General features: G+C 43.6%; 1 protein-coding gene across 4 annotated transcripts in view; it reads right to left on the bottom strand.

Annotated features, from left to right (window-relative positions):
* Positions 1–13,790, bottom strand: part of EPSTI1 (epithelial stromal interaction 1) — a 98,050-nt gene that overhangs the window by 61,067 nt on the left and 23,193 nt on the right. For all 4 annotated transcript variants that reach the window (XR_015137818.1, XR_015137817.1, XM_086328848.1 and 1 more), the window contains exons 4-5: positions 11,528–11,601; positions 10,635–10,718 (exon numbers count right to left, since the gene is read on the bottom strand). Coding sequence is in view for 2 of the 4 variants with exons in the window: in XM_086328848.1 (XP_086184974.1) it covers positions 10,635–10,718; positions 11,528–11,601 (158 nt within the window). In the remaining 2 variants the exon portion in view is untranslated. The remainder of the gene's footprint in view (positions 1–10,634; positions 10,719–11,527; positions 11,602–13,790) is intronic.

The raw sequence follows: 13,790 nt of genomic DNA on the forward strand, positions 1-13,790 counted from the left end.
CACACAGGCCCCCAGAGGCCACGGCTGGGTTCCTTCAGTGAGGTCAGAAGCTGGGACACGGACTCTCATCTCTCCACCAGTAGATTGGCACTGTACTCAGCTCACGGAAATAGTTACCCAGTAGCTATATTCCATCCAACAAAGGTCTGTGCCTCCCTGAAGAGTGGATGGAGAAGTAGTTTTCACAGTTCTGGAGTATTTGAGTATTCAGTGCCTTCCACTGTGGTAGTTGTTTTGGTTGCTTTGTGTTGTTCAGTCAGCAAGTTGTGTCCGACTCTTTGTGACCCCATGGACTGTAGCCCGCCAGGCGGCTCTGTCCATGGCATTTCCCAGGCAAGAACACTGGAGTGGGCTGCCATTTCCTTCTCCAGGGGATCTTCCCGACCCAGGGATCAAACCCACGTTTCCTGCTTAGCAGGCAGATTCTTTACCACTAAGCCACCTGGGAAGCCCAGGTATTTTAGTACACTAATCCAAATACTTAGATTTAGTCAGACTATTTCTTTCTTTCCATTTAGCAGTGCATTAAGGAGTCACCCAACCATACTTACACATGCATATACAAAGGCAGAATGTAAAATATCTAAGAAGAAAGGTCCAGAGGAAAAAATGATGGAGTCGGTTCTAGGTTCACCATCACTGAGTGACCTGAAGCAAATCATTTACTATCACCGAATCCCAGGCACTCAGTAAACACTCCTCATATGCCTACTACATGCTCCATACTGTGTTCTGTTAGATGCTGGGACTACAGATATAAACCGAGCAGTGCCTACCCTGGAAAATTCGAGAATCTAGCTGGGACCATAGACAAGAAAGCCATGATGGCAAAGTATAAAATATATTAGGGAGTAAAGGTTTGCAAATCTCTAGTATGAATATAAAGAAACAAGCACAGAAGTGGCCTGTTGGAGAAATGCTTTCAACAGTTCCCATAAACATTCGTTCAGTGTCTTCTATGTGGCAGGCCCCATCTTGGGTTAGGGGTAGAGTCAGGGTTAGCCTGACTCAGAGTTAGTGGTTTCTAACCTTGGGTTCATGAATTAGGTGTCTGTTAGGAATATGCTCAGTTTTATGGTGAATGAGTTCATAGCTTTCTTTCTTCAGATTTCCCTAAGGGCTGATGACCAAATAAAAGGATAAGAACCAAGGGTCTAGTGAGAGATAGAAATTCTAGATGGAGACCAATATTAAGCAAGAACTTCGCAGGAGGAAACAGGGGTAATGGGAGCAGGAAACTGCATTCCACTATATGAGTCTCTCACTGCCCAGGGGCCTAGCAGAGGGGTCCAAAGGGCTAAAATAGAGGCAGCATTCAGCTCCCCAAGCTTTGCATCCCAGCACAGGGGGCTTCAGCACGGCAGAGGTATCTTTCTCTGTGTCTCACAAAGGTACCATCTGTCACCTCTGTGGCAGTCTGAGCACCCACAGAACTGCCTGCCTGGACGAAGAATCTGTTTCTAATTTGCATGAAGGCAACGATGGGCTAGTCATGGCCCTGACTAGGAAAAGGGCATATTTATAACATATATTTTCAGTACCAAAAGGCAGAAGAGAATATATCAGTTGAGGAAACCCCAAGAAGCTTATGTATAAATTCAAAGGGATTTGTACGAGATGGGTAGAAGATAAGATTGAGAAAGCAGGAAGGGGCAATTATAAAGAAATATATATGCCACGTAAAGGAGTTTGGACTTCATTAAAGGCAATGATGAGCCACTGTATTATTTTAAGCAGGATAGTAAGCAGTTAATCCTGAAAGCAACATGAAGGATAAGCAGCAGAAAGGATCACAAATATAAAAACCAATGGTGTGGTTCTCACAAGCCACATCATAAAATTATGAGTCCCAAATTAAGACAACACAGACATAAAAGAAAGGACAAACTCTGGAAAACTATAGGGGACAGAAATAAGAGGAGAGTAAAAAGGAAATATGGGAGGCGGGCTATATTAACGTATATGTGTGTGCACGCATGCACTCAGTCATGTCAGACTCTTTGCAACCTCATGGACTGTAGCCTGCCTGGTTCCTCCATCCATGGAAATTGTCAGGCAAGAATACTGGAGTGGGTTGACATTTTCTTCTCCAGGCAATCTTCCCAACCCAGGGATCGAACTCACATCTCTCGCACCTCCTGCATTGGCAGGTAGATTCTTTACCACTGTGCCATGGGAAATCCATATTAATAATAGGATGTGTCAAAAAGGGGGGAAGATTACAGGTGACTATGATTTAAGAGCATCAGAATGAATATGAGGTCAGTTTTGAACCTGTTAGGAGTATGCTCATTTGTATTGAGATATACTGTGGAATATCTCGAAAGAAATAGCAAGCATACAGTAAAATGGATGTTCTGTGATTCAGGAATACGAGAGATGTGGCTTTCACAGATCATCAGCACAAGCAAAATCCGGATGTGGAAAGGTGGGGGCTTTCACCTAGCAATATGGCAGCGCAAGGCAATGAGAATATGAATGGAAGGGACCTGATAGAACATCAGTAATAGAAAACAAGCAGGGAACAGGGTCCAGAGGAAGTCCAGAAGGAGAGAGTCTGAAGGACAGAGTGCTTAATAGATACAATATTACAAACAGTTTAAATAAATTATGAGCTGAAGAGTCTCCACTGCGTTTTTCAACTAAGCTCCATCTTAGCTAGATCCAAACCAATGAATTACTAGAGACAGAAGTCAAATTTGGCCCACCAAGGAGCAAGTAAAGGTGAGGACGCAAAGAAAGTGAGTTCCTAAAAGCCAGCTGAGCTCAGCAAATCACCTGGGGAGCATCACTTAAAACAGATTTTGGAGGGGAGCAGTTCAGATGATTGATAGGAGTTGGTCTACAGACTGGCATGTGGGAATCCAGTGGGGCAGAGAAGACTTTCAAGGAGCTGAGCTGTGATGCTTGGGAGGAAGGAGTTGAAAGCAAGCCAGCATAGAGACAGTTTGTTTTTAAGGTGAGAGATTTGAGTATGATTATACCCTAAGAGAGAAAAACAAACACGAAAGCTACAGAAGAAATGGAGCCTTAACCAAGGGAGCAACAAGGTTCCTGAGGAGGATGGAGGAAAGATGGGACGGGATGGGAAGCACAGGTGGGAGAATCCATCACGGCAACAAGGAAAAGCAGTTTCTTATTCCTCCTGAGATGAGGTGGGTGTAGAAGCAGCAAAGAAAGAGTAAGGAAACAGAAAAATATAGAGACTTTCAGCCTCATGGTCTTTATCTCCGAGATGGTGAGAAATGAGGTCATGTGTTGAAAATGAAAAATGAGGATAAGGGAGAACGATGTTGATAATTAGAGATGAGCCTAGACTGCAAAGGAAAATGTTGTGCCCTGGGGATGATTAAAGACCCAGCTAAGAGGGAAGCCCAACAATTTCTGTGAGAAGAGGAGCCAAATGTGTTTTTTCTCCAGCAACCCAGTCCATGTGAGCTTCAGTTCAGTCACTCAGTCATGTCTGACTCTTTGCAACCCCATGAATCACAGCACGCCAGGCGTCCCTGTCCATCACCAACTCCCAGAGTTCACCCAAACGCATGTGCATCGAGTCAGTGATGCCATCCAGCCATCTCATCCTCTGTCGTCCCCTTCTCCTCCTGCCCCCAATCCCTCCCAGCATCAGAGTCTTTTCCAATGAGTCAACTCTTCGCATGAGGTGCCCAAAGTATTGGAGTTTCAGCTTCAGCATCAGTCCTTCCAATGAACATGTGCATGTAGTGAAAATGAAATCATTAAGCCAATCCAATTCGTGTGTAAAATAAAAATCCTGTCTGCCATCCACACGAGAGGTTGATATAGTAATAGAGGTAGGGACTTACCAGGTGGTCCAGGGGTTAAGAATCTGCCTCGCAATACAGCCGACGGTGGGTTCAATCCCTGACTGGAGAACTAAGATCCTACCTGCCTCAGAGCAACTAAGCACAGGCGCCAGCGCCGCTGAGCCCACACCACAGCTAAAGTCCGTGCACCACAACGGGAGAGTCCACGCACCACAAGCAAGACCCGACTCAGCCAAATAAACACATAGTTTAAAGAATAGTAAGAGAGTCAAATGAGATAGGGTGCTTTGTTTACAGATATAGTCAATTAGGTCAGGGCACCTTATTCAGTGCTTCCTTAGCACTATCCATGGTATTCAATACAAAGGGATTCACATGTACTGTATCCTTTAATCCCACCAGTCCCATTATTATATTATTATACCCATTTTACAGACAGTGGCTTCCCCAATGGCTCAAGAATCTACCTGCAACGCAGGAGACGTAGGAGACACAGGAGATGTGAGTTGGATGCCTGGGTCTGGAAGATCCCCTGGAGGAGGAAATGGCAACCCACTCCAGTATTCTTGCCTGGAAAACCCCATGGACAGAGGAGCCTGCTGGGGTACAGTCCATGGGTTGAAAAGAGTTGGTTGGACATGACTGAGCGACTAACACACACACACTTTATTACAGATAAGGAAAGTTAAGCATAAATAAACAAACGGCTTACACTTTTAATCCTATACCTGCATTTCAGAGATATCATTATGTGTTAATTAATGGGGTCAATTAATGGGACCCTACTGCATTTCAACAATCAGAGGCTTAATGCCCACGCTGGGTCATGCACAAAGAAATGCATAATGTAGGAACCATATTTCTGGGAAAAACTTGAAAGTTTTGTTTTGTTCCTTGAAAGTTTTCAGAAATGGAAACTTTTCCCAATTTTTAAAAGCAGTATTGGAATAATTACCTTGATGTTGAGTTTTAACCCTAAAATTGTTCTAAATTAGCCCTTACTACTATTTGTTTCCTAGAAATAAGCAACAGGTGTGATTCCTTAAAAACGTGTATGTGAATGCACCTCCGCCCCTAATATGCAAACCTTGTTTTCTATGCTAAATAGAAAATGAAGAAGGTATGAAGTAGTTCCTACCTCACTTTTAGCATTAAAACTAACTACTTATGTTTTTCAGTGTCTATAAAAAATACCATGACCTCTAGGGCTCCACATAACTTCATCAGCTTTATGACTTTATAGTTTATTGGAAGGAGCAAAGAAAGGTTTCGTTTACCACTCAGATTTCTAGCTGGTTTCTTCCCCCTCTGACGTCCTGATGCTCTAAGAAGTTGGGAGAATCGAATGAAAATATTCATAAACTATACAGCACTATATATTATTTCAAACATGTGTTGATCAAAAGCAGACTAAGATAAATCCAAGAGGTAAAGAAGGTCTTTGACATGGACTTGGAGATTTTTATTTTTTAAGTTTGTGGGCATTATGAAAGGCTGGGAAAAAAATCAAATGATTCCTTAATTCATCAATGTGATTATGAGGGGAAAGTGTGGTGGAGGTTTATTTCCATGGCACTGCATTTAGGTGAAAGGCTCACTATGACAATTCCTGAAACGTGTCTACCACGCTGAGATCCAGCGACAAAGCAAGTCCCTGCATGTGTTATGCTGTTGTTTGTTTTTTCAAGGACTTTATTTTACTGATGCACTGATATTTTGGCAATATTTTCTCTTCCATATAGACTTCCAAGAAGTGAAATTAATACACTGTATAACCACATGGATTGTATTGGCTTTCTGTTGGTGCTGTACCAACTATAGACTTAGTGGCTTAAAACAATAAGTTTGTTAATAATCCTACAGCTCTGGAGATCAGAAGTCCAAAATGGGTCTCATGGGGCTCAAATAATATCCTGAGGTTGAGGGAAACTAGCAGATTCTAGTACCAGCTGTCACGACCACAAGGCTTTCAGGTAGCTAGCAATGAGTGCCCTCCAAAGACTACAGCTGAGTCTTTACTTCGTTCTACCCCTACGATAAGAACTCTGTTTCCAGAAATCACATCTGTTTGTACGTCCTGCTGTGCTAAGTGCCAGTCATCTATTTGGTCAGTGTAGAGTTAGGGGTTCCACATTACGGTTTTGTAGCTCCTACCTATAGGTTTAGTCTCTTATCCAGTGCCCTTCTTCTATCTTCAAGCCAACAACGGCAGGCTAAATCTTTCTCCTGCTCCATATCTTTCGGAGAAGGCAATGGCACCCCACTCCAGTACTCTTGCCTGGAAAATCTCATGGGCCGAGGAGCCTGGTGGGCTGCAGTCCATGGGGTCATGAAGAGTCGTTCACGACTGAGCAACTTCACTTTCACTTTTCACTTTCATGCATTGGAGAAAGAAATGGCAACCCACTCCAGTGTTCTTGCCTGGAGAACCCCAGGGACAGGGGAGCCTGGTGGGCTGCTGTCTATGGGGTCGCACAGAGTCGGACACGACTGAAGTGACTTAGCAGCAGCAGCAACAGCAGCAGCTCCATATCTTTAATGCTCTCAATTTTCTGCATCCCTCTTCCCAATTTAAGGAACCTCATGATTACACTGGAACCACCTGAATAATGTGGGCTATTCTTCCTATTTGAATGTACGTTGATTAGTAACCTAATTTCACCTGCAAACTGAATTCCTCTTTGCCACGTAACATCACATCTTCCTAAATTCTAGGGATTAGGATGTGGAAGAGCAGGGGAGGGGGCGTTATTCTGCCTGGAATCCACTTTTAAATCAGATACATAACATGCCAGATAATTCACAGAATCTTTGCGCCCCACCAGCCCTCTGAGGCTTAGTTTTAGAATGGGAGAGAGGGAGGGAGGTCTTATTTCCTTTAGGGTGAAGCAGTGGTGTGCTGATAAATTTAACAGGTAGCTCTAGCAAGGAGGGGAGGGGTGGTTGATTTGTAGCATTTACTGATTCCAGTGGTGAGAATAACCCCTCGTGGTCAGTTTCAATCTACCAACATGAAGTCATCTAACTCATAAAAATGTAACAACAAGGAGGTCCCAGCACACCGCTGGGAGAGCATGCATCATCAACGTCCTCTAGTATAGGGAATACAAGCTTACCTGAAGCACCCCAGTGCCCTCGCCTAAGTGCCCCTGAGCCCACAGGATTAACTCCTCCCAGATACAGGGAATGCAGTTTACGCGCCCCTCACTCACACACAGGTGGTGGCCAATCAGAAAGAGACCTGCTGTTCCTAGGTGACCCTCCTGCGTGCATGTGTGCTAAATCGCTTCAGTCACGTCTGAGTCTTTGCAACCCCATGGACTGTAGCCCACCAGGCTCCTCTGTCCATGGGATTTCCCAGGCAAGAATACTGGAGTGGGTTGCCACGCCCTCCTCCCGGGGATCTTCCCGACCCACGTCTCTTACGTCTCCTGCATTGGCAGACAGGTTCTTTACCACTAGTGCCACCTGGGAAGTCCGGTGGCCCTCCCGGGAGAGGACAAAATAAAGGTCAAGGGGGTGTTAAGACCAATGGGCCAAGCTGGAAGTCCTCGGGAGGCAACAGGCTGCTTGGATTCTCCTTGGCTTGTCGTTCCTGGACAGCAGCCATGTGCCTGGGGAGGAGGGTGGTGTTTTGTACGCCGGTGTCCATGTGTGTGTCTGCTGTGCATTTCAAAGAATAAATGCTCCATAAGCACAGCCATTATCGCTTCCCTTGGCCATTTTCACACTGGCAATGTGAAGCATGCCATTTCGAGATGGCTAATGTCCATTTTTCTTTTATCTGACACAAGCTACTAAATAGGCTCACATTTACTATGAAAGCCACAGATTTATATACAGTAGGAAAAATTAGGTCAGGGTGGCAGTCCGAGCCAATTAGCCAGAGAAATCAGGTCTGTGGAAGGGCCAGAGTGGGCGGCCCTGTCTCTCTCAAGGCAGTTTAGATGAAGGCTCCTCAAACCAGGATGCGCACGAGAATCACCTGGGGAGCTTGTTAAAATGCCAGTTCTGTTTCAGAAGGTCTGGGGTGGGGTTTGAGATTCTGCATTTCTTTTTTTAAAATATTTATTTCTTTGGCTACATCGGGTCTTAGTTGCAGCATCAGGATCTTCATTGCAGTGAACAGCCTCTCTAGTTATGGCACCCGGGCTCAGCTGCTCTGTGGCACATGGGATCTTAGTTATCCTGTGTGTGTGCTCAGTCACTTCAGTTGGGTCCGACTGTTTGCAACCCCATGGACTGCAGCCCACCAAGGCTCCTCTGCCCATGGTATTCTCCAGGCAACAATACTGGAGTGGGTTCCCACGCCCTCCTCCACAGGATCTTCTAGACCCAGGGACTGAACCCGAGTCTCCTGCATTGCAGGCAGATTCTTTACTGCTGAGCCACCAGGAAAGCCCCTTAATTATCCTACCAGGGATCAAATCTTTGTCCTCTCCATTGCAAGGCAGACTGTTAAGCACTGGACCACCAGGGAAGTTCCTGCATGTGTATAAGCGATATGCCAAGGCTGCTGGTTCAGAAACTGCGTTTGGAATGGCAAGGATCTATACATCAACTCTCTCTCACCATCTCTTGCTGCTGCTGCTGCTGCTGCTAAGTCGCTTCAGTCGTGTCCAACTCTGTGCGACCCCACAGACGGCAGCCCACCAGGCTCCCCTGTCCCCGGGATTCTCCAGGCAAGAACACTGGAGTGGGTTGCCATTTCCTTCTCCAATGCATGAAAGTGAAAAGTGAAAGTGAAGTTGCTCAGTCGTGTCCGACTCTTCAGGACCCCAGGGACTGCAGCCCACCAGGCTCCTCCATCCATGGGATTTTCCAGGCAAGAGTACTGGAGTGGGGTGCCATTGCCTTCTCCGCACCATCTCTTACTCTTAGACAAATTTACACCGATAATCATTATAGCTGTCATTTTAGAAAAGCCGATTCAGTTCAGATTTTTGTAGTTAACGGCTGCTGTACATCCAGTGGCATGGCATAACTTAAGAAGGAGGGAATGCTGCTTTCACTCGGTGTTAATGAAAACTGTTTCAGCCACTAACATTTCTAAACAGTATACAGTACATTATTTGAACCACGAAGAAACAAGCTATAAATGACCCACAAGTCAGCCAATTACGGGTATTAAATGACCAGTAAATCACTTTTAGGATAAGAGTTCACAACACAATTCTTCAGGATCTGCAAGCCTCTTAATTAGTTCCCAGTGATTATTTGATGATTTTCTGAGTTCGACCTGAAATGCAGAAAGACTATGCTATAAAGGGAATATAAAGGGAATACCTCCTTTACAATCTTGAGACTGAAGTGTAAACCTTCCTCTGAAGGAGGAAATGGGGTGGGGGTGGGGGGGCCTTGAATGCAAAACAGTGAAGAATAGAGAGGAAGTGAGAGAGAGAGAGATAGGTTTTAAAAAGAATTATTTTGAGAATCTTTTTCAATGAAGGTGTAATAGCCAATGACTTGGAAGTGAATTGCTGAATCAAATTTAGTAAACAAACTGCCTATACTCTTTTTTTTTTAATACCACCAGCGTTTCATTTCAATTCCTTGTGTATATGTCCAATCTTAACTCTACCCCAGAGCCTACATCTCTAGAGGATGTAGCATTTCTATATCTACACATATTCCTGGCCTTGGGAACAGAGGAGGTGGAGCTTACAGACTCATTTTACAGGAATAGTTCAGAGAGGGGTAGGGGCCTGTCCAAGGTCACACAACACAAGAGGACACCTTCCAAGAAATATCTCTCTCCAGCCAGGTAAAGAGCTTCGTGGCAAAAGAAGACTCACATTCTTGTGTATTCTATAAGCCATCAGCTTTGGGCTTTGTTAACTCTAACTAGTAAAGATATCTATTGCTTGGTAACCAGGTTTAAGTTTGACCAACACCCAATCTTTAAGACGGAGAAGGCAATGGCACCCCACTCCAGTACTCTTGCCTGGAAAATCCCATGGACGGAGGAGCCTGGTGGGCTGCAGTCCATGGGATCGCAAGGAGTCGGACACGACTGAGCGACTTCACTTTCACTTTTCAGTTTCATGCACTGGAGAAGGAAATGGCAGCCCACTCCAGTGTTCTTGCCTGGAGAATCCCAGGGACGGGGGAGTCTGGTAGGCTGCCGTCTATGGGGTCCCACAGAGTCGGACACGACTGAAGCAACTTAGCAGCAGCAGCAGCAGCAGCATATCACTAATACTGAAATGCAAACGCATGCTTTTTCTTTTTACCCGTGAGAAAGGCATGTTCACCTATTTAACATTTAGCCTGGAAAGTTCAATATTTGTACATAAACATGATGTGTACCACTGGCGGCCGTCGTTACTAGTTGCTGTGCCTTCTGGCCAAATACACAGCTACTCTTTTGATCACCCACCTGAGAAGGTGAGAGAGTGTGAAGACAATGAACTCCAGATCTGGGTCTTCCCTGGTGGTCCCATGGTTAAAACTCCATGCTTCTAATGGAGGGGGCATGAGTTTGATTCCTGGTTGGGCAACTAAGATCCCATATGCCATGCGGTACGGCCGATAAATAAAATAAAATTACTTAAAAAAAAATAATAATAACACTAGCTCTGAGACCAGTCAGTCTGGATTTGAATCCTACTTCTTCTATTTACTGGCTGTGAGTCCTTGGGCGAGTCATCTGATCCTCTGTCCGTGGGGTCAGTCGGACATGACTGAGTGACTGAACTGTCAGTTCCATTTGCAAACTTGGACAACAAGAACATTATATACTTCACAGGCTCTTGTGAGGATTAAACACTTTGTATATGAACAGTGTGGGAACCTGGCACATCAGAGGCCTTAGGTAAATGTTAGCTTACCATCTTCTCCAGTTCTTACCTTCTCTCTCTGAGCTGCCCTCATTTTTTGGACTTCAGCTTCTTCAGCTTCCTTCTTGATTCTTACACATTCTTCTTTTTTTAGCTAAATTGTATTGAGAGTACAGAGGACAAAAAGCAGTTACTATTTTTCCGCCTGAACCCCTGGAACACAAAATTATGATGAAAGGCAAATTACAGTATTGTTTGTGCTATAGCACACCATGATTATAGGTTGGTTCTGCAGGCTACATAGATCACAAAAAATGGTCAAGCTATATCTGCTGTCCGTGAAATTTCTCTGTGTTTCTACCTTGATATCTGTTTCTCTGTCTTCCCTGGCCCCAAACCACCCCCACCACCAGCCCAGGTTAGGGAGAAGAAAGGGCAGATAATTTTTCCTTAGTATTTAACTCAGACTTCAGGGACTTCCTTGGCAGTCCAGTGGTTAAGAGCCTGCCTTGCGGTGCAAGGGACACAGGTTCAATCCCTGGTTGGAACTGCATGATACAACCAAAAACCAAAAAAAACACCTGAGTTCCTTGTTAAAAAAAAAAAAAAAAATCATTGGTTTTTTCGTACTACTTCCATGCTTTCATGATGGGAATGTAGTAAACAAATCTGTGCTCCTGGAATCAAATATTCAAACCATAGTAGAGACTTAAACTGGGGTTGGGGTGGGAGAAATTCCCTTACCAAGGTCCCACTGACTGATACACAGCTTGGGTGAGAATTCACAGTATTTTTCCCTTCACTTCTCACATCTCGATTTTTTGATTTTTGAGATTTTCTTTTGCAATTTGTTTCAAGGTTTTATGCTTTTTGGTAAAGTTACTGTGTTATTTCATGGTTATTTTCAAAGTGCTGGTGCTCTAATTTCTTGCCAAATTTAAGCTAAAAGAGATGGATTCTGACCTTCTTCTGGTATTTAGATTGTATCAGTTGAAGCTGTTGTCTCTGCCTGACTTCAGCCTCTGATTGGCTTCCCCCTAAGGAAAAAAGTCACAAAGGTGAAACGTGAATGTTAAACTGAAATGTCAGCCATCAAAGACTAATTAAATACATGATAAGTCTACACCACGTGTTTCTTTAACATTTTCATACCACTGGAAACAAGGGGCTAACTGAAATTGAGTCCCCCTCAAACCTAGTTCCTCTGCTGAGTTTATGATTAACCTCTTCATCCAAAACATTATTCCCTTTTTTGTCTAACACCTGTTCTCCTCATGCTTAAGGAATCTCAAAAAAAAAGTGGGAAATTGTAACTGGGAAAGACCCTTCAGGAAGACCCCAGGATAGAACCTTCTCTCATATCCTCATATCCTCTACTTTAGCTCCTCTCTGAAGTACCTAGATAATATAGTATCTGATGTACATTTTCCTGAGTTGTTTTATAGATGCTAAAAATGGAAGAAGTTAACTCTGTGATTACAGCATGTAGCCCCCAAGCCCACTGGAGCCTAAGGATTGATCATGTTAACCCCTGTGATACAGTCCTAGGATCTCACCATCAACCAGTCAGAATTGTGCACAATCCGATCATATACTCTGTGACTCCCCTCCCTCCCCTGGCCTTTAGAAATGCTTTCTTGAAACCCATCAGGGAGTTCAAGTTTTCTAAGCACTATTTGTCTCCAACTCCTTGGCTGATGCCTTACAATAAACACTGCACCTGACCTCACAAAGCTGTGTCAGTAGACTAGCTTTACTGCACAGGGGCAAGCAGACCCAAATTTGATTCGGTAACTTAACCAATTTTTTCAAGTGAGACATTAAACATCAGTAATTGCATAAAAGAAAGATAAGGCCACATTCCCCCAGTAAAAGGACAATGCTATGAGGGTTTTTTCAATCAGGTAGGTATTCAAGTTTTTACATAGACTGAAATCACACGTGAAGGTCCATGCTAAATAAGAAATAGTGCTTTGGAAATTCTAGAACACTCTTCCTGCTAGAGTATGACCATTTCTTAACCTAATAAAGATGATAATCAATGATGTTTCCAATGTTTTTCTTCTATTGATTCTACTGCCCTGTATTCAAGTAGCAAAGCTTGGGAAACCCTGAGAGGTCTTGCCATGAGACAAGTATACAGTCTTTATAACCCAATTTTTAAGTACAGTGGGAATATTCTAGGTAAAATTAATGGTCAATCCATACTATTTATTGTTCTTTCTTTAGGTATTCAAGAGAAAAAATATGGATGTTAGATTATTCATCTGCTCTCTCTTAAACCTATAACAACCAGGGGCCAGAAATCCTTGCAGCTTGACAATCATCTAAAAATTACTGTTTAGGGAGTTCTCAGTGTTTATGCAAGCTTGGCGTGCATATTTTAAAGATTCCTTTGAAATAATTCTCTGGTGCTTTGGTCACTAAAAGTGTCAGTTCTATGAAAGATTCACCTACACAGAAGATGCATTAAAACAATTTGCATTCATCATAGTTTTTATAATTGAACAGTTAAAGACACCATAGAGACTTCTGAGTCCCAAAAGACGTATAATACCTGTTTGGTCCTGGCCCTAAGGAAAGAAACAGTGAGGCCTATTGAAGCTTTTATCTAATGTTACAGCTAATTTTAGTATCTCCTAGAACCATTCCAACATTTTAAGGGGTAGAGAAATAGAGGAGTTGAGAATTTTAAAAATGGAGAAAATCAGATGTCTAAGCATTTACAGGTTTTCCTTTAAAACTCATCTCAAAGTTTAATACATCCCAGAACTCTTTTCTACTGTGCCCTCTTTCTCTTGACCATTCCTAGATACACCAAATACCAGAACTCCTGATCATTTTTGCTTAAGACCCCAAGACAATAGACACCAACATCTCCAAATACCCAAGGCAAGTGCTTAGCTCCCTAAGCAGGATCTGCAAGGGGGTAACTTAAAACCAGTTTGGGGAACATTAATTGGCAACTACTTTCAGCCTGTAAAAGAGGTTAGCTAGGTCAAAGGGAGGTAGAAATCAGAGAAAAGATGTCTTTGTGAATTTCATCTTCTCTGAGTATGTGTTTGGGGAAGGAAGAATCTTCACATCTTCAATGTGAGTAAGAGAGATTTAATGAAAATCATTTGAAGAGCTCAAGCTGTGTCCCCAGAAGACTGAGGGACCTATGCATAGGAAAGACAGTGCCAGAAGGCACATGGCTGTCCTCAAGTGGCTACTCAGACTGGTC

Source organism: Bos grunniens, chromosome 12 (assembly GCF_055505025.1).
Source record: "Bos grunniens cultivar Pamir isolate PY7600 chromosome 12, Bosgru_T2T1.0, whole genome shotgun sequence".
Taxonomy (NCBI): domain Eukaryota; kingdom Metazoa; phylum Chordata; class Mammalia; order Artiodactyla; family Bovidae; genus Bos; species Bos grunniens.